Below are 20,854 nucleotides of genomic sequence, written 5' to 3'. Positions count from 1 at the left end.
GGGCACTTTACTTGGCCTGTTTTTGCATTTGGGGGGCAATTTGGTTTTTTTTGTTTTTGTTTTAGTCTGGGAACCTAACCCCTGTGTCCCCATAGACTCAATGATTCATTGTATGCAGTTTCATTACCCATGGTAATGTGTGTGAATAGAAGCCCGATAATGAGGTTCTCCTGTAGCTTACGGAGATCATATGTAGTCTGCCATCCAAATGCAAACCAGGGCAGTCCATATTCACTACCACAAGACTAGCTCTCCTCCCCAAATCCTTTGTAAGAATGGGACATTTGTGTGTTTGAGATCTATGAATCCATCTGGAAATCTTAGGGATTGTTTCTTGCTCCATGTGTGCTTTGATGTATTGTTGTTTTCTGGTTTTTCATGTGTAAAAATGGTATTTAAACATGACTAGTTGTTGCTGAATGTGGTTGGTAATGTGTATTTGAATATGTATGCAGACTGTTTTCACTGTATTGCAATTGGATGTGCACCATGTGCATTCAGGCGCGCATTTTCAGCCACATTCTGGTACCACTAATCATGCATAAATGCCATTTTATGCACAATTAGAGTTGGATTGTATGAAATATGTTTTTTTAAAAAAAATTGTACTGAAATTTAATGCTTTTGTGTTGCACCATACAGTATGTTTGCATTGAAAAACCCAAGCCTTACCATACATTTATTCTTAATTTTTGCTTTAGGATAGAACGTTTGGCCAAAGATATCATGCAAGACATTGGATACAATGACATTGTGGTTCTCTGTGTACTTAAAGGTGGCTACAAATTCTGTGCTGACCTTGTGGAACATATTAAGAATCTCAGTAGAAATTCAGAAAAGTTCATCTCCATGAAAGTTGACTTTGTCAGACTGAAAAGTTACCGTGTAAGTAATCAATTTGCTTTAAATAATAATAATCAATTGAATATGGTTTGTTTGCAGCATTTACAGTTGTATCCTACGATTATTTGTGTTGGGTTTTTTTTTAATGCAGGGGAATCAGTCTTCCTGGCCTTTGCTGTTGTGTGAATCAATGAATGAAATGTGAATTTGATGAATTCCCATTTCTCCTTTCATAAAGAGAGATATTTTGGGGGAAAGAAGACATAAACTTCAGAACTCATTGCTTTTAATAGGATCTTTAAAAATTGTCTTATCCCATCCGTTGTTCTGTGAACCTTGCCCAGTGAAATAGCATAATAGAAACTGAGCCAGTTATCCCTTGAATAATTATTTTTAATCACAGCACATATGTTTGTTTATTTACTATATTTTTGTCCTGTCTTTCTGCTAAGCATTCACGGTGGTTTACATTTTATAACAAAGATACAAACAGGGTGGGGAAATTGGGAGGGAAGAGGAAAATGAGCAAAATTCAGGTACTACCATGTTCATATTATTATATAATGACCAGAAGGAATAGCCATTGCAGGAGACAGTTCTGGGAGGAACATAGAAACATGGGAACATTTTACAGTCTCAGATTATTTGGTCCATCAAACTCAGTATTGTTACATTGACTGGCAGCAGTTCTCCAAGGTTTCAGGCAGGCATCTCTCTGAACTCTACCTGGAGATGCCAGGGAGTGAACTTGGGACCTGCTGCAAGCAAAGCAGATGTTCTACCACGGAGCTATTGCCCCAGCTGGTTGCAAAGTCACTGAAATGAGCTGTTCTTTCTCCTCTCTTCCTCTGCTGCAGCTAGGCAGAATTGTTGCTGATGGTGGTCATTCTGAGAGGGGAGGAGCCAAATGCTAATTGGTCCCAGCCAGGCCCATGAAGGGGGTTCCTCCTCTCCCTATGACATTGTGGGAGGGGCAGAGCCAAGCCAACGAAGAGGACCTCATTTTCTCACTACTTTCTCAACTCCCAGAGTTGCTCAGTGCAACTAGACCCATTTAAAGCCTGAGTGCTAGTAAAGATATGACTTAAACTGTGTAGGGAAAGAATGGCAGTTCAGTCTTCAAGTAGCAAAGCAAAACCAGTTTGGTGAGAAAGCAGCAAAGCAAGAGGTCTTGAGACAGTTCTTTAGTACTGAAGAACTACAAGGATATATTTAAGGAAAGGTTTACAAACAAATGTGAAAAAGCCTGCAGTTTAATTTCAGCGGTAGCTCATGGCTGAAGAGAGAGAGACCAAAACAAACAGCCATCTCTGGAGAGACAAAATGGAGACTGATGCAGGAAGAACAAAGAGGGCAGGAGTCCAGCACTTTTATCCATGACCCTAACCCCCACTCCCCGCAGTGGTCACTATGAGACATTGCAGCTGAGAGCTGATGCTGCCAGGGTCCTAGCTCCCACAAACTGAAGTGAGAATAACTGGCTAAAGAACAGTGAAACTAGAGAGCTGGCGTAGCATAGTGGCTAAAGAGCGGAGCTGTGAATCAGGTTCCCACCATGAATTCACCAGGTGGCCTGAGGCAAGCCACTCCCTTTCAACCCCAACTGCAACATGAGTATGATAATACTTACCTTACAGGGTTGTTGTAAGGATTACATCAACAACAAATATTTATATATTGCTTTTCAACAAAAGTTTCCAAAGCGGTTTACATAGAGAAATAATGAATAAATAAGATTGATCCCTGTACCAAAAGGGCTCACAATCTAAAAGAAATGTAAGACAGACACCAGCAACAGTCACTGGAGGTACTGTGCTGGGGGTGGATAGGGCCAAGATAATCCATATAATTTACACACTCAAGGCAGTGCTGTACAAATACATAGTAGTAGTAGTAGTAGTAGTAGTAGTAGTAGTAGTAGTAGTATCAGCCATAGCCAGGGAAGTCATTAGGGCAGGGGTGGGGAAACTTGGCCCTCCAACTGTTGCTGAACTGCAATAAATTGTGGCTGGGGAAGATGAGTTGTAGTTCAGTCACAGCTGGAGGGCCAAGTTTGCCCACCCCTGTATTAGGGAATGACCCATAGAGCACAGGCCTCCAATGGATTGCTCAGCCAAATCTCATCCGCCTCCTCCATAACCTCTTCCAGAAAAGAAGGCAGCAGTGGAGGGACCTGCACAGGGCAAAGGAGGGAGCTTCTAGCCTCACTGAGCTCTCTGCAGCTTCCACCCTCACATAGGTGCTGCATTATAATTAGAGACGTTACCTTAAAATTCATACATAATTATTCTTGTGAGGAAGCTGTGGACCTGGGCCATGGATCTTTTAAGTACCTAGCAGTGCCTCTGGCCATAGTATTTCTGCGAGTCCAAGCTGAAGGAGAGGTCAGAGACTTGTTTTCTCACATTCCAGTCCTCCATGTCATGTAGCAGATGATCATTGAAACTGAAGGGGAGTTCCCAAAGCAGTTGATGATAAGGCATGTGATTTCACAGCTGTTTAAATAAAAATAAAAAGGTGAAACCTCCACTGTGCTAGCCCAAGCCCCTTGAGCGAACCGAAGCAGCCTTTTTGAACCGAAGCAGCCATTGTTTACAGTGAACTTGAACTAACTTTCATTTTTTGTTCATGGATCTGTATAATGCTGGGAATAGAAAGGCAAAGTATGCCCCCCCCCCAAATGTCCCCCATTCCAATCCTTTCTGCTCTTGCACTGGGTGAGAGATGAGGGAACTCTCTTGCCTAAGCTAAGAGTACATTCTATTTTGCTGGTTTCACCTGGATGGTAGCGTGGTGTGTTCAAGCTTCTGTTCCAGTATCATAATGACTCATTTATGTAAATGATGGGTCTTTGTAGATGGCAAGAAGCTGTGGGATGTTGAAAGATTTCACACAAGTTTCAGGTGTGATCTACCTGTCTGCACACATGCTGCTGCTACTTCCTAGTGCAATATTACCCTCAGTAACCACCTTAAGTGGCACAGCCGGGAAATGCTTGACTAACAAGCAGAAGGTTGCCAGTTCAAATCCCCACTGGTTTGTTTCCCAGACTATGGGAAACACCTTTATTGGGCAGCAGTGATATAGGAAGATGCTGAAAGGCATCATCTCATACTGCATGGGAGATGGCAATGGTAAACCCCTCCTTTATTCTACCAAAGAAAACCACAGGGCTCTGCGGGCCCCAGGAGTTGAAATCAACTTGACAGCACACTTTACCTTTACAGGGGTGTAGCTATAATTGAACAGATGGGTTCAAAGAACCCGGAGCCCCCAGCCCCTGAGGGCCCCTCAGCTCCACCCCTCCTTATTTTTCTTCATTATCTTCCTCACTCTGAGTGGCCACCGGAGAGAGGGGCGAACACGGGCCCCCTCTCCTCTAGATACGCCCCTGCCTGAGTACACATGCTGAGTGGGGACCTTGTGTGATTTGTGCAGCATCACCTACTGGCCAGATCTTGCATTCCAAGAAAAATCCACCCTTTTTCATTACTACTTATGTGGCAACTGAGGAAATGGGTGGGATTCTTCTCAGAATACAAGAGCTGGCCAGTAGATGGCACTGCAGCTATCGCATGAGGTTCCTGTTCAGCATGTGTACAGAAGGTAAGAACCTGCTAGGAAGTAGCATGGTAGCTTGCAGCCGTGCTTATATGGGCAATAAGATTGCGTTTGGAACTTGCACGAAAGTGTTGAACACCCTGCAGTTTATTGCCATCTGGAAATACTCCAGACTGATGTTATGGAAATTCCTTGGATTCCCATTTCGAGTGTGTGTGTATGTGTGTTGTCAGCCTTCTCACTTTCATTATTCTAATTTTCCATCCACAAGTTTACTATTTTCTTCTCAGTTTTGTTTTTATTTAACTCACTTCCCATTCCCAGGTAGTGGTTTTCTCACACAATCTATTTTTCTCCCTTCTCGCTTTCCCCTACTAACCATTTCCTGTTTCTTTCTCTTCCTTAAGGGAGTCCTGCTGCTTTCTGTTCACTTTGCGCAGCTGTGCTCTTTTCTCTCTCCAACTGTTTGTCTCCAAGAGCCATGTCCAAGTCTTGTAAACACTGGTGGGATTCTGATCCGTTTTCTTGATCCAAGTTCCGCGTTCATGGCTAAAAGGTTAGTTGATCAGAGATGATGTAAGTCGAAGAAGGAAGCTTCTGGATTTAACCACCTAGAAAATTCTCTGTAAAGTTAGTTCAGCTGCCCACTTTTTATTTCTGTCTGAAAAGAGGATTTTGGCAATTCAAAAGCTTGCTACTTTAGCAACACAGTAAGTCTGACTGAGTGTATTGGCCGCAATCCATGGTAGCATATGCATCAGAACAGCACACTCGGCTAGGTTTTTCCTTCGGTTTCATTAGAGTATGTGCACAGGCATGCACACACACATTGGAGCGTTTCAGAAGCAATGCAGAGAGGCTGTTATTCTGCAAAAGGAGAGACTAGCTGCTACTACTTTCATAGTACAATCACTTATGTGCGTATGAAAGATGTCGGATTCCAAGCTCCATCTGAACCAAACAAGGTCCTATCAGCTTTAATAATTTAGTTGAATTACTTGTGCTTTTTGTGAATGTTTTTTCAACAGCATTGAAAGTTACTTCCTCTTTTTTCAATGATTTTTGAGCACCCTGCCAAAAAAACCACTTATTGATTTGGAATGAAAGGGAAGGAGATGTACTCTAGTGAGTTTGTGGAAGAACCTGAATGATTCTGGGGAGAAAACCACACTTTATTTTTATTTATTTATTTTTACATTTATATCTTACACTTCCTCCAAGGAGCCTAGAGCAGTGCACATGGTTTTACTTATCCCCACAACAATCCTGTGAACATAGGCAAAACTAGGGGAGGGCAGCCAGGGCATGTGCCCTAGGTGCCACGGGGGGGGGGGCAGTGCTATGCTGCCTCCCACCCCCTCCCAAATTCATGGATTTTTTAAAACATGTAGCCCCTTTGGGGGGCTTCCTAAGGGCCGGGGGGGAGGTCCACAAAGGTTCCCATTCCCCCTGCCGACCTCTTAGATCACCACCACAGCCCATCCCAGGCTGATTTTCAGGCCTGTTTGGGCCTACAAAGATCAGTGAGTGGCCATTTTGGAGATTGCCACACATACTCAAAAGGCCTCTGCGAGGCCTGCCAAGGCATAAGACCTCGCAGGGACCATTTGAGCATGTGCGGCAGACATTTTTAAAAATAATTTTTTAAGGCTGCTGAAAACAAAAATGGCCACCGCACGTGCTCAAATAGCCTCTGTGAGATCCAAGTCTAGATTTTCCCCTGATCTAGGGAGTCAGAAGAATGCAAAGTTGTTGGCAAGGGATCCGAGCATTTAAAAAAACAGCTATAAATGGCACAAAAGTAAGTAAGTGGACAAAACATCCCTTAAAAAGACAATGTTGGTTTAATACCTTGTAAGCTGGCAAAACTGAAGGGTGGGTGGGAGGAGGCAAGGAATAAAATGGAAATATTCACTCGCATGCTATTTAATTCTCTATACAGAGCTCTAACTTGTGTGGTGCTTTAAAAAAAACTGTTGTAAGAATTCACACCCAGAATTGTTGCATTTGCAATGTATTGCCATCCCTGTGTTGTGCAGTCTTACCATATTGAGAAATGGTGTGTGAAAAAGTGCTTCCTTTTATCGGTCCTAAACTTCCTCGCAATCAGCTTCATGGGATGACCCCTGGTTCTAGCCTTTGGCTATTGAAGGTGATTATGGGAATTGTAGTCCAGCTGCATCTAGGAACCCAAGTTTGAGAACCGCTTACCTCATCAGGTTTCCTGTGCTGGCTTCCGAGGGAAAGATCCACATGCACACACACTAGCACTGGCACAGCATTAGTCTGGAACACTTTAGAAGCACCAGTGCCACATAGGTGCTTCTCTTGTTACATCAGTGCTTCATTAGTCAGGATGTCAGCCACTGAGTACAATCAGGCTTAATGCCAATTAAGTGTGCATAAGATTGCAATCTGAATCTTAGGACTTAGCAGGGGAGGACTGAAATTAAGTCGTGTTTTGCTAGTAACTTGTATTCTGTTATGCAATATATGTTCATTGTCAAGTAGCCAGTGTGGTGTAGTGGTTAGAGTGCTGGACTAGGACTGGGGAGACCCGGGTTCAAACCCCCCACTCAGCCATGAAACTCACTGGCTGATTCTGGGCCAGTCATTTACCTCTCAGCCTAATCTACTTCACAGGCAGGGGCGTATCTAGGGAAAATAGCACCTAGGGCAAGCACTGAAATTGCACCCCTGTTGCTCGATGTTCTGTTTTGTTTGTTTTTTAACTGTTTGTGTTTCTTGAGAAAGAAAGCAGGCAGTTCAAAGTATTTCATGTGGTTTTCTATCCACCAGCTTGCTTGCTTATTTTATTTATTTATTTATTTATTTATTATATTTCTATACTGCCCCATCACAAACACTTCTTTAGCAGTGGCTGACTAATATCTCAACTTCAGGCTTGAAAATGGATATTCAGCTCTTGCTATCGAGGAAATCACTCTTCATTTGTCCCTTTGCTATAAGAAATCATCAAAAGGAAGTTGTTTTGCTAATGACTGAATCATGTGGCAGAAAGTGTAGAAGATTATGTGGCTTGAGCTAGCTCCCTTAATCCTTTGAAATTCATCAAAATTAGTTACGGTATCCAGAACATAACTAATTTTAAAAATGTGACACACACACACGCACCCTGCATAGCAACCCGGATACAATGGATACATTGATCTGGCTGTGTATACAAGCAAATACAGTTGTGTGTGTGTGTGTGTTTTCCACATACAGTTATTTTGAAATCTTTTTTAGGGTTGTACATTCCCAGCGTTGTTGTCAAAAACCGAAAGATCAGTGCCACAAAACACTTGGAGTAGACAACAGTACTGCCCTTGTGTTTGCCCTAAAGCTGGATGTTTTAGGGAACTTGGTGTCATTCAGTCAAGAGTTCAGGTTCTGGTAAATCCACGTTTTAGCTGTACAGGAGATCTTGTGATTTAAAGCTCTGCTAGAGGTGCTCTGCAGGCAGAGGTTAGTTCAAAAACGGTCAGCTCTAATCAGTATGAGAAATCCAGCCCTTTCTGTGGACCTTTGATGGCAGGGACATCTGTGATAGGCAGGCTCGGGTGCCCGAGCTTGCCAGTCACAAAAGTGCCCGCCATCACACTCTTCAGATGACTGCCTGTAACCATAGGTTTCTTTTTAGACTGTGAGCCCTTTGGGGACAGAGAACCATCTTTACTTATTTATTATGTATTTTTCTATGTCAACCACTTTGAGAACTTTTGTCGAAAACAGTATATTAGTAGTACAGTAGTAGTAGTAGTAATTATTGTGAGCAACAGGCTGGGGGACTGAGTGAATGATGTGCCAGGTCAGGCTGGGACTTCCGGCATGCTTTCAGAGAATGTGCAGCCTCTGTGGAGTAACGTTGGAATAGAGCTTTTGGAGTAAACATTTATAAGATCAGGTTGTTAGAATTGGTTTACTACCTCTGGCATTATATATGGCGGTTGCAACTATGAATGAAGTAATTGCTTCCTACAGTGAAACCATCCATTGTGATTTCCTGGTATGGAAGCGCCCCAAAGAGACACTTGATTATTGCTGGATGTTCTGTTGCTAATTTTATAAATTTTTCAGCATGCATGCATAATGGGGTGAGTGTGTGTGCTCTTTAGACCTCAAGAACATTTCCCAGGCACACTTAAAGCAGATAAAGAGCCCTTCTTCAGATGCAGCCTGTGGAAACTCCCCTTTCTATATCACTTTACTTAATTCACTGTGTTGTGGGGGGCGGGGGGGGGCATCAAGTGCTGGCTAGACTTGCTGATTGTTGCTGCATCGAGGCAGTGTGCTGATCCCATGTTGTCAGTTATGCCAATTTGACATGGGAAAGAGAACTCATGACCCTTCCTGCTGAAAACACACACACACAGGCATGTGCTTTTTTGCTACCCTTTGGGTTAAAAGGGAATCTCCATTAGCTTGACTGGTAAAGGCTGCATTCCTCAGAGGAAGCTACAGTTAAACACTCTGTGCTTTCATATCCGAGGTCTGAAGTGGTGACTGATGTTGTCTTGGTTCACAGTATGTGGTCATGGATTAATTACAGATTGGCGCCTGCCTGGTGGAATCATTCCTGTAAACCCCCGAAGCCAATATTTGCACTAATTTAAGATAAGTTTTTCAAATGGGAGGGGCGGGTATGTGAAGCCAGGGAGTACAGAATTTGGCCCAGCAGTACAAACTTTGGCAAACACTACTTGGCAAATAAATCTTTCCTCCTCTCAGCACAGCGTGTTATGCTAGGAGCTGCTTGAACACCAGAAGAAAGCCAAAGAGGGCCATTTAACGTGCAGGGAATGTTTGCACTGAACTCTGATTCTGCTGCACCCTTCAGAGCTGCATGTATGAACCACTGCTCTTGTTACCTTATTCACCGTATCAGTGGTTCCCAAGCTTTCCCTTTATGTGGACCACTGCACTGTCACTGAGAGCTCTTGCTGACCACCCCATGAGCAAGTCGTCTAAAACATTTTTAACTTCACCTATGGCTGATGGGAATCAAACCTATATATCAAGGGGTATTAGAAATGCAGCTCTTTCTAATCTATTCTGCTCACTCACAAACATATTGCCCTCATCACAGTACATTTACCTGCAGCAGGCCTACCAGTGAGTTTAAATTATTGTGACATTATCATTTTGCCCCCCCCATGGACCACCTGCAGCACGCGTGTAGACCACCTCTGCAGACCACAGATAGGGAGCCACTGCACTATATCAAGTTAAGATTTTTGAGCGGTGCAGCACAAGTATCATAGCAACTTCTAAATCCATAGCTCTTACCGTATGATCTGTGCATCTAAAAATTAGACAGTATGAGGGGGCGGGTGAGTGCCAGATGCAGCTTCCCATCGCTGCAAGCTTTGCCCTAATCTCCCCCCCCCCCACACACACACAATTGTCACCTCCCTTTCACTATAGGATCCTTTGTCTCTGCTTGCCCAAGTCCTTTGCTATCACACAGTGAGGCTATTCCTACGATCCACAGAAAGTGGGCTAAGGGCGCTTAGCCCGCTTTGCGTGGATCGTGGGAACCACCGGGCCCGCAGGTGAGCCCGGTGCTCCCAAGGCGGCTAGCCCTCCTAGAACACCCTCCTTTTAAATGCAGTTAACGGAGAGAGTGCTCTGTTAACCTCATTTCGTTGCTTGTGTGTTACTGCGATGTGTGGCAACACATGAGTAGACCCCCGGCTGGGAGGCTGCTGCAGCACCCCGGGCTTGGGGGTCTCTTCAGGATTCCCCGCACGCAAGCACGGGGCATCCTGGACCTTCCAAGGGCCACACGGCCCCTAATCCCTGCAGCCTCCGCCGGCTCCGTGATGGAGCCGGCATCGGCCGCCCAGCTACGAGCGGCTGCTCGTCTGTGGGGAGAGTGAGCTAAGCCCGCTCTCCCCGCAGACCTGACAGCAGTATGTATTTTTAGAAGGTAGCTTTCTTGGTTGTTGAACACCTTTGTTCTTTCTTTCTTTCTTTCTTTCTTTCTTTCTTTCTTTCTTTCTTTCTTTCTTTCTTTCCATTTATATTCCACTCTTTCTCCCAGGCGCCCAGAGCGGTTTACATGGTTATATTATTTATCCTCACAACAACCCTGTGAGGTGGGTTAGGTTGAGAGAGAAGTGACTGACCCAGAGTTGCCCAGTGAGTTTCAAGGCTGAATGAGGATTAACGAATATTTATATACCGCTCTTCAACCAAAGTTCCCAAAGTGGTTTACACAGAAAAATAAACAAGACATAAATGGCCCCGTCCCCAAAAGGCTCACAATCTAAAAAGAAACACAAGGCAGATGCCAGCAACAGCCACTGGAGGGATGCTGTGCTGGAGTTGGATAGGGTCAGTTGCTCTCCCCCTGCTAAATATACAGTAAGTTAATCACCACTTGAAAAGGTGTCTCTTTGCTCAGTTATCAGGATTTGAACTCGAGTCTCCCCAGTCCTAGTCCAGTACTCTAACTACTGCTTCATTATTGCTCCTTTGCTTCCGGGCTTGTTTCCTTAGTGTAAGGTGCATCGATTGCTACATTAGGGATGTGCAAATCGATTTGGGTACAAAACGATTTGTGCCTGAATCTAGCTGATTCGGGTGATTTGGAGACAGAACAAATCGCCCCTGTGGTCCATTGGCTAGATTTGGGTCCAAATTGAATTGCGCCTCATTCTATTCAAATAGATTAGAGATTCGGATTCCTCCTATGAATTTCCCCAGATTCCCAGTTTGTGGGGGTTTTTGTGTTTTTTTTTAAGTTAAGCTCTAGCCCTTGTAGAAGTGAAGTTATGGAGCAAAATGTGTGGTCACTATTTTTCAAGTATTTGGATTCTTTGGTGTATAATTTTCCCTCAATGAATCCCTACGAGGATTCATTACACACCTTCATTTCTTCTATTCATTTTGACTGTCTCCGGACAGTGCCAACTGTCAACTGCCATGTGCCAACTACACCCCCCTCCCACCTTCAAGTCAATGGGGTACTACTCAGTTTATGTTCTAGGAATTTTTTCAAGTGTTTAGACTCTTTGGTGTCTAATAACCTTTTCTCATAATTAATCCCTATGAGGATTTGTTACACACCAAAGAATCTAAACACCTCAAAAATGTCTGAAATATAAACTGAGTACCCAATGGCTTGCGGGTTGTGGGGTAGTTGGCACATGGGATGCCACTAATTCCCCACCCCCACCCACAAAACAGTGGGGTCAAAATGTGCAGAAGAAATGAAGGTGTGTAATGAAGACACCAAAGAATCTAAACGCTTCAAAAAATCCTAAAAAATAAACTGAGTACCCCGGGGGGGGGGATAGTTGACACATGGCAGTTGGCACTGTCCAATGACAGTCAAAATGAACAGAAGAAATGAAGGCGTATAATGAATCCTCATAGGGATTCATTATGAGGAAAAGTTTTTAGACACCAAAGAATCCAATCACTTGGAAAATAGTGGCTGCACATTTTGCTTCATAACTCCATTTCTAGAAGGGCTAGAGCTTAGGGTTTTGGGGGTTTTTTGTTTTTTTGGGGGGGTTTGTTGTTTTTTTTAAAATGAAAGCTGAGGATCCATGTTGGGGTTAGGATAGGGCAACTTCGAATTCCCATTATTTCCTATGGTGGAAATATAAAAAACCGGTTTTAAAAAACCACCATTAAAAATCAACCAAGTGTCCCACTGTATTGAAATTTGGGTGGTAGGTGACACCTTTGGGGACCTACCCACCACCCAAATTTGGTGCCCCTAGGACCTTTATAAGTGGTCCGAATCTATCCAAATCAAATCAAATGCAAATCCAATCGGCGGTGATTCGGGTGGACAGATTTGGACACAAAACAAATTAGGGGTGATTCGATTTGGGCACAAATGGAATCGAAAAAATTGATTCGTACACATCCCTACTATGTATGCATATAGGTTTGAGATGTGGTTGGGAACTGAAACAATGATTGTTGGTGTCACAGAGGCATGGATGACTTCGAGGGGACTCTTTCCTATTTGAAAGGGCATGGGTTCCTCCAACACAATTTATTACCTTCCACTTCCTCTCGGGTTTTAGTCAGTTTCTTTCTTGCTCATGTCAGAAATAAAATTTCAGCAATTTGTTTTCTTCATAGAACTGGAACATAGGAAGCTGCCGAATACTGAGTCAGACCATTGGTCTATCTAGCTCAGTATTGTCTACCCAGACTGGCAGCAGCTTCTCCTAGGTTGCAGGCAGGAATTTCTCTCAGCCCTAACTTAAAGAAGCCAGAGAGGGAACTTGAAACCTTCTGCTCTTCCCAGAGCAGCTCCATCCCCTGAGGGGAATATCTTACAGTGCTCACATGTGGTTTCCCATTCAAAGGCAACCAGGGCGAACCGTGCTTAGCTAATGGGACAAGACATGCTTGCTACCCCAAGACCACAGTGACAATCAATGTACCATATATAGCATTTATCCTATACATAACTATGACATATGGTGGTGAAATGGTATAGGTATGCAAATCAACACATCTCCCACACAAGATGGATAGTTGGTTATATATATTTGTACCTGTTGGAACATTTCATACAGTCTTTTAAAAGAAATAATGAGTAAGTACTGTCATGATTCATACTAGATAGCTTTGGTTAACGGAAATAAGGCAAAGTTGAGGGGATAAAGCATATTTCTTTGATACTATGATAATGTTAAGTGCTTGAATAATGCAAGGATTAATCTTGCTTTTAAAAAGTGACTTGCATAGATAGATATAAAAATGTGACTGTAACCCCTAACACTGAGATGGAATTTAGATCCAGCGCTCTGGACAGGCATTGACACATTTCCTTTGGATCTAGGAGTCAGCCAAAAAATTTAGGAGCCAGACAATAGACACTTGACAAAATTACCAGATTTAGTGACCATCGTTGTGGAGTGAGAAAGTAAATGGTCTTCTGTTTATCCACTTTACAAGTAGCATACATAACTTAGAACAGAAACAGGGTTGGCTGGGACAAATAAAGATTTCATTAAATAACTGTTTCTCCAAATATCTATATTTAAATTTCTAGGTGCCATGGCTTCCTGGTGCTTGGTTTGTCAAGCCCAGGCTGAGGATATTCATAATGATTTACAGTATTCTGTGCTTCTGGACATAACTGATCAGAGCATTCAGCATCCTGCGAACCCCAGCTTTCATTTAAAGCAATTAGTCATATTTCTAGCACTCATGAGCAAGAAGATAAAACCACCTTGAGATGCCTTATGAAAGGCGGTTTAAAAATCAAACAATAAATAAAGATACGCTTGCACATGTGGAGATTTCTCCAGACATTGCCTACAAGAGAGGAATGTCTCTTGAAATTTCGTTGGAAATGGGGTGACAGTTTGACGCCTGGGTAGCTGAGTTGGCAAAGCATCAGATTCTTAACCTGATGGGCCAGGGTTCAAGCCCCTGTCCAGGCATACGTGGAAACCCTCATTCTACAGGCTAGCAGCTCCTTCTTTGATGGGACTGTAGCTTAGTGGTAGAGCATCTGCTTTGCATGCAGAAGGTCCCAGGTTCAGTCCCTGGAATCTGCAGGTAGAACTGAGAGAAAAGTCTTCCTGCAACCTTGGAGAGCCACTTCCAGTCAAAGGAGACAATACTGAACTAGATGGACCAATGGTCTAACTCGGTATAAGGCAGCTTCCTATGTTCCTATACCCTCCATAACTTCCCACCCCTTTCCATGCTTAGCAGAAATGAAACAAAAGTTTGCTTAACTCCGGCTTCAGACCCCAGCTTTCCTTGGTACATAATTTAAAATGCCTCAGTGCAGAATTTTGATACATTATTTACATTATTTAAACTCACACAGTATCCAGTCGCCATCTTACTGAACAAATAACAGCCAACTCATTCTTAATATAAGACCTCGGGAGGTTTTGAAGCATATTGACGTATTTGCATTGACACAAATAATCTTATTTTATTTCCTTGTTTTCTATGCTAACAGCAGTGCTTGGAGGACATTTCCTTTCATTAGACTCTGGAAAAGGGACATGGTTAATTGGAGCAAGCCCCGGGGCTTTTAATTTCCCCCAGGAATTTGATGACATCCTTTGCTGGCATCTCTTAAGCCTTGTTACTTAAAATAAATCGGAGCGAGTGCCCCACCCTGAGAGGCATAAGCCAGAAAAGCCTACTTTGTATTTCAAGAATGTGACAGTCATAAGAATCCACCTTTGAGCACAACACTTCCTATTCCATTTCTTCTCCCATGGGCTGTGTCCTCAAGCAGCTCTTGTGATTCAACTTGGAGCTTGCTTTGGTTGAACTGGCAGTATCTGCCTAGGTTCAGAAATCCAAAGGGCTGGGATCAGTGCCAAGAGCCTGGAGCTTAAGAACATAAGAACAGCCCTGCTGGATCAAGCTCAAGGCCCATCTAGTCCAGCTTCTTGTTTCCTACGGTGCCCCTGAGAGGCATGCTCCCTCTGCAACTGGTATTCAGAGGCATCTTGCCTCTGAGGCTGGAGGTGCCATTGATAGACTCCATGAATTTGTCTAAGCTCCTTTTAAAGCTATCCAGGCTGCTGGCTTTAAATCACCATATTATGTGGCAGAGAATTCCACAGGTTGATTATACACTGTGTGAAAAAGTGCTTCCTTTTACCAGTCCTAAACTTCCTCGCAATCAGCTTCATGGGATGACCCCTGGTTCTAGCCTTTGGCTATTGAAGGTGATTATGGGAATTGTAGTCCAGCTGTATCTAGGAACCCAAGTTTGAGAACCCCTTACCTCATCAGGTTTCCTGTGCTGTTAACAGACCACTGGTCGTTTGTTCATCCTCTGCCACACTCTGACAGGAGACCGGAATCAGCATTATGTATTAGCTACAGTTGCTAAAGCATTTTCAAGAGTAGCTTCATACAGAGCTCAGAAAGGCCCATTCCCCCAGGATCTCATCCCTGAATAGCACTGCTATGGCCAATGAGAGGCATTGCACATACTGCAAGATAGCAGGGTCCTTTTGCCTAAAACCCGAGGGCTAGTGCATTGCCTGAAGCCCACAGAACCACAGTGCACAACCGGCACCAATTGTTTCTCTTGAAAATGGAAACTAGATCGGAAATGATAATGGAATATGTGGCTGCCTACTTTATGTGTCGTTGCTTTGCCTCAATCTATCTATATATTTATTTCTCCAAGGCGTACCCGTTGCTAATCCCATGCGTGGCAGTTCTTGCGAGAGTTCGTGAGCAGCTGCCAATTAGTGACTGGGATGGGGAGAAAATAGGGATGCCAGCTGCCAGAGGCCAGCCGGCGGGAGCTGGCAGCAGCGGGCCAGCCTGGCTGGCAGGAGCAACAGGCAGTGGTGGTCCAGACGCTGGGAGCAGGCAGCAGCGGGCCGGGCCAGCCACCGGGAGCAGGCGGGAGGGCTTCCTGGCCTGCCCACCAGCCAGAAACCGTGGGCAGGGGGTAAGAAGAGGGCTGCTCCCACCAGCGGGCGGCCAGCCAGTGGGAGCAGGCGGGTGGCAGCGGAATGGGCTGGCTGCTGGGAATTGGAGGGCGGGAGGAGCCAGAAACCATGGGGTGGGTGGAGAAGCGGGCCGGCGGAGGTGCAGATGCTCTGCTCCAGGCCCAGCTAGTTTTATTTATTTATTGACATTACATACATATATACATTTCTATCCTGCTCTTCCTCCAAGGAGTCCAGAGTGGTTTACAGGATTATGTTTATCTTCATAAAAACCCTGTGGGCAGGTGAGGCTGAGAGATAGTGACTGAGTGGGAATTTGAACTTGGGTGTCCTCGGTCCTTGCCGAAGGCTCTAACCACTATGCCGCACTGGCTCAGTGTTGGTGGGATGGAGGGGAGCATCTATATCAGTTTCCTCACTTATTAACAACTTTCTTCTCTGAAAATAGAAGCCAAGGCACCCCTAGTAGGACTTCATGGCCACCATGACAATCATGGGCCTATCATAGCTAATACCAGGTCCTACTCGTATGGCAGGACACATGCTGGATCTGGTTTTTGCCAACCAGGAACTGAATGATCTGTAGGTGGTGGAGTCTGATATTTAATTATTCATTCATTCGATGTATATACCACCCTTTCTAAAATGACTTAGGGCAGTTTACAATAAAATCAAAAACACATAATAAAACAGTTGAAATAAGAAAACATTGAAGACAGATTAAATTAAAATTAAATTAAAACTTGATATCATTAAAACTAGACAGGGGGAGTGCGTCCCTGTTGGTTCTGCTGGACCTCTCAGCAGCATTCGATACAACCGATCATGGTATTGTTCTGGACCACCTCTCAGGTATAGGGATTGGGGATGGTGCATTGGAGGTAGTTCTGGTTTCTTGGGTGGGGGGTGTTTCCAGAGCGTGGTGCTGGGGGACTTCTGTTCAACTCCTTGGTCTCTGGTGTATACTCTGGTGTATATCAGGGAATACTGACGCAAGGCTCAGTATTCCCCCACTTCCCCGTTGTTCAATATCTACATGAGACCTCTGGGAGAGGTCATCGGGGGATTGGACTAAAATGTCATCAATATGCAGATGACAAGTAACATCAGTATGTAGATGACACTCAGTCCTACCTTTCCCTGACATCAGATTCTAGGGAAGCAGTCGATGTACTAAACTGGGGGCTGGAAGCAGTGATGTGGGCTGGCAAACTGAGGTTAAATCCAGACAAGACAGAGGTGCTCTGGTCAGTAGAGAAGCCAATTGAGATAGGGTGATTCAACTGGTTCTGGATGGGGTTGTACCCCCCTTGAAAGAGCAAGTATGCAGCTCTTTCGGGTGTTGCTGGATCCAGCTCTGCTTTTGGATGCTCAGGTGGAGGCAGTGTCCAGAGGTGCCTTTGCACAGCTTCAGCTAGTGCTCCAGCTGTGTCCCTTTCTCGAGAATACAGATCTGGCCACAGTTACCCATGCCTTGGTCATGTCATGGCTGGATTACTGCATTTTGCTCTATGTGGGACTGCCCTTGAAGAATATTCGGAAACTTCAGTTGGTGCAGAATGCAGCTGCCAGGGTTCTCTCTGGAACTGCTTGCTCAGAGCATATTACATCTATTCTGGAAGAGCTGCACTGGCTGCCAATTTGTTTCCAGATCCAATTCAGGGTGCTGGTTATTACCTTTAAAGCCCTTAATGGTTTGGGTCCTGGACACCGAAAGGACTGCCTGCTCCCAGTTTCTGCCCCAGGCTCTGGAATGCTCTCCCAGTGGCTGTGGCTGCTTTTAAAAACAACAACTAAAGACCTTTTTATTTGTTCAGACTTTTACCCTTTAGGGGTTTCCAGGCCTCTCAGTTCTCCTGCTTCTGTTGTCTTTTTTATGGTTGTTGGGTGGTTGTTGGTGGAGTGTTTTTTGCCGGGGGCGTGTTGTATGGTTTTTATTGTTTAACTGATTTTAAGGTTTTAAATTATTTTAATGGGATTTCATTGTATTTTAACTTTTGTGAACTGCCTTGGGATGCTTTATGAAAGCCGGTATAAAAACTGAACAATACAAATAAATAAAATTAACAGGCTAGTGAAATGCTGTTCTTTAAAACTGAAAAACTACTGTTGCACATAGATGCAACTTTGGTGGTTGTTTTTTATAATGAGCATATGAGATTATTTTCTTAGCTGGCAACATCTGTTCCTTTAAAATAGTAACTGATGGTTCTGAACTGGCAGTGATTATCCAGGGAAAGGATCTTGGGGTCATGGCAGGCAAGTCTTTGAAAATGTCACTTCAGTTGCAACAGTAGTAAAAACAGAAAATTCAGTGCTAGGGATTATTAGGAATGGGATTGAAAATAAAACAGACAGTATCGTAATACCTTTATTTAAATCATGGTGCTGAAGCATTTGGAACACCCTGCAGTTTTGGTCATTTAATCTCAAAAAGGATCTTGTAGGCTGGAAAAGGTACAGAAAAAGGAACCAAAATGCTGGAGGAAGAAAGCAATGAGAAGAGGTTAGAACACTGGCTGCTTTTTAAATGTAGAAAAAGATGAATATGTGGTTTATAACAGTAGTTTTTAAAATTATGAATGATGTGAAGAAATGGGTAGAGATCCCCCCCCCATTTTAATTCTGGACCTGGGAGTCACCCAATGGAATTGCTTTTGCATTAAATTCATGATAGACCAAAGCCCTATTCAGACGTTATGTTGAACACTCACACAACGAGTGCATAGTGTACGCTGGTACAGATCTAGTACAAGGTACAGCAATTCACGTTGAACACAGGAATAGCAATACACTTCCCATCTGTACCATGCATTTGAAGAGCTTGTACCCAGGTTCACTTTTAAAATGAATGCAGGTGCAGTCATTCACACAAAAATGTGTATGCGTTTACAGACATCTGTACACTTATACCATATAAGTCCATGCTTAACTACTGTAATGTGCTCTACATGGGGCTGCCTTTGTGCATCATCCGGAAACTGCATTGGTGCAGAATGCAGCAGCCAGACTGGTCTCTGGGAAAACCCCAAAAGACCATATACCATAGATCTTAAAAGAACTGCACTGGCTGCCAATAAGTTTCCAAGCAAAATACAAAGTGCTGGTTAAAACCCTTAATGGCTTGGATCCAGGGTATTTAAGAGAGCGCCTCCTTTGTAATGAACCTCCCACCTATTAAGATCATCTGGGGAGGTCTGGTTATGGCTACCATCAGCTTGTTTGGTGGCTACTCGGGACCAGGCCTTCTCTGTGGCTGCCCCGGGGCTCTGGAATGCACTCCCTGTTAAAATCAGAGTTTCCCCATCTCTGGCTGTTTTTAAAATGATCCTTCAGACACACCTTTTTCTCAGGCTTTTAATTAATTTAATTATTTTTTAAAAAATCCATAGTGTTGGTTATTACCTATAAAACCCTACATCTTCTTCACCATAAGCCTGTTGAGATCATCTAGAGAGGTTCTCCTGCAGTTGCCGCCAACTCATTTGGCGGCTACTCAGGGACAGGCATTCTCCATTGCTGTCCCTGGACATTGGAATGCCCTCCCTGTTGAAATAAGAGCCTCCCCATGTCTGGCAACTTTTAAAAAGGTGCTGAAGACACATTTATTCACCCAGGCTTTTAATTAGATTTATGGTTTTAGATTTTTAATGCTGGTTTAAAATGATTGTAATGTTTATGTTTTTAATGTTTCAATGATTTTAATTGTTTAATTGATTTAGTTTTGATTTTAGATTTTAATTGTTTTTATTTGTTGTAAACCGCCCTGAGCCGTTTTTGAAGGGGTGGTGTATAAATCGAATGAATGAATGAATGTGATTGGTTTTATACTATAAAATTGTTTTAATCATTTTATCCTGTTTTAAAATTTGTTGTATTTTAACTTATGTATGCCTCCTAGGGATGCACATGTCAGGTGGTATAGAAATATGATAAATAAATATAAGGTCTGAATAGGGCTGAGAGAGAGAGAGAGAGAGAGAGAACTGCTTCACACATTGTATCGTATAGTAAACCTATGGACGTCATTACCCCAAGTTGTGATGGCGGTACCCAGAAGTTGCTGGACTATAATTCCCATCATTGTAGCCACAGTGGTTGAAGGCATTCAAGAATGCATAATTCCCACCCACCCCGCAGCTTTTTGGGCCTCTAAGAAGTTATTTGTGGGTTAAAATCAGCCTGGGGCTGCTATCTGCAACATATACATCCCTAGATAGCAGGATATCTTAAGACATGATCGTGGGTTTTGTCACTGAAGCAAAATTAATTGTTCAAGATACTACTATTCATGCACAGGGTAAAATCTTTTTGGTGTTGCTGTTGGGCCTCCCATAAGTACAGAATTTTCATACTCCATTTTCTGCAAGGACTGCTGTACTTGAGTAGAGAAAAAAAGCACCCAGAGAAAGGGAACTCTCCCAAGTGCATGGCCCTTCTGTCTGCCACTGTAACAGAAATGCTGCCCTCTGCAAATTGCTTCCCTGGGCAGCCACTTAGGGTATTAGCCACTCCAGGTGTTTATCCTGGAGGAAAACTGGTCTCCATTGGCCATAGCTGACAAACCCATTTTTTTTAATGTATACCCTGCCCTATCCTATAAACCAGGGTTCACCACCTTGGGTCCCCAGATGTTGTTGGATCAATGGCCGAAGGCCATTTTGGATGGGAATGATATGAACTGTAGTACAACAATATTTGGAGATCCAGGGTTGGGAAACTTGTCCCCTGCTAACTGAACAAAGAGCCACCTTTTAAAAGTGGTGATACTCTTTATTAATCGGGGGAGAGCAACTGCCCCATCCATCTCCAGCACAGCATCCCTCCAGTGGCTGTTGCTGGGGTTTATCTTATGTTTCTTTCTGTTTATTATTATTGTGAGCCCTTTGGGGACAGGGAGCCATTTTAGCCATTTTATCTACTTATTTATTTCTACATAAACCACTTTGGGCACTTTTTTGAAAAGCAGTATATAAATATGTGTCGTGTTCATATAGACATTCATTTTTGCATGTTTAAAGTTGGACTGT

At 43.6% G+C, this 20,854-nt stretch overlaps 1 protein-coding gene and 1 non-coding gene across 6 annotated transcripts in view; both read left to right on the top strand.

Moving 5' to 3' along the window:
- Positions 1-20,854, top strand: part of PRTFDC1 (phosphoribosyl transferase domain containing 1) — a 75,130-nt gene that overhangs the window by 16,588 nt on the left and 37,688 nt on the right. For 3 of the 5 annotated variants that reach the window (XM_053262875.1, XM_053262874.1, XM_053262873.1), the window contains one exon: positions 702-885. In XM_053262875.1, the coding sequence (XP_053118850.1) occupies positions 702-885 (184 nt within the window). Of the gene's footprint in view, positions 1-701; positions 886-4,811; positions 4,961-20,854 lie in introns of all 5 variants that reach the window. The other 2 variants (XR_008310032.1, XM_053262876.1) reach the window with 1 other exon arrangement.
- On the top strand, positions 13,754-13,826 carry TRNAK-CUU (transfer RNA lysine (anticodon CUU)). The gene has a single exon. It is a non-coding gene; the product is annotated as a tRNA-Lys (tRNA).

This window comes from Hemicordylus capensis, chromosome 6, assembly GCF_027244095.1.
Source record: "Hemicordylus capensis ecotype Gifberg chromosome 6, rHemCap1.1.pri, whole genome shotgun sequence".
NCBI classification, from domain to species: Eukaryota; Metazoa; Chordata; class Lepidosauria; order Squamata; family Cordylidae; genus Hemicordylus; species Hemicordylus capensis.
Note: the sequence above shows the minus strand (reverse complement) of the source record. Positions and strands in the feature narration are given on the sequence as shown.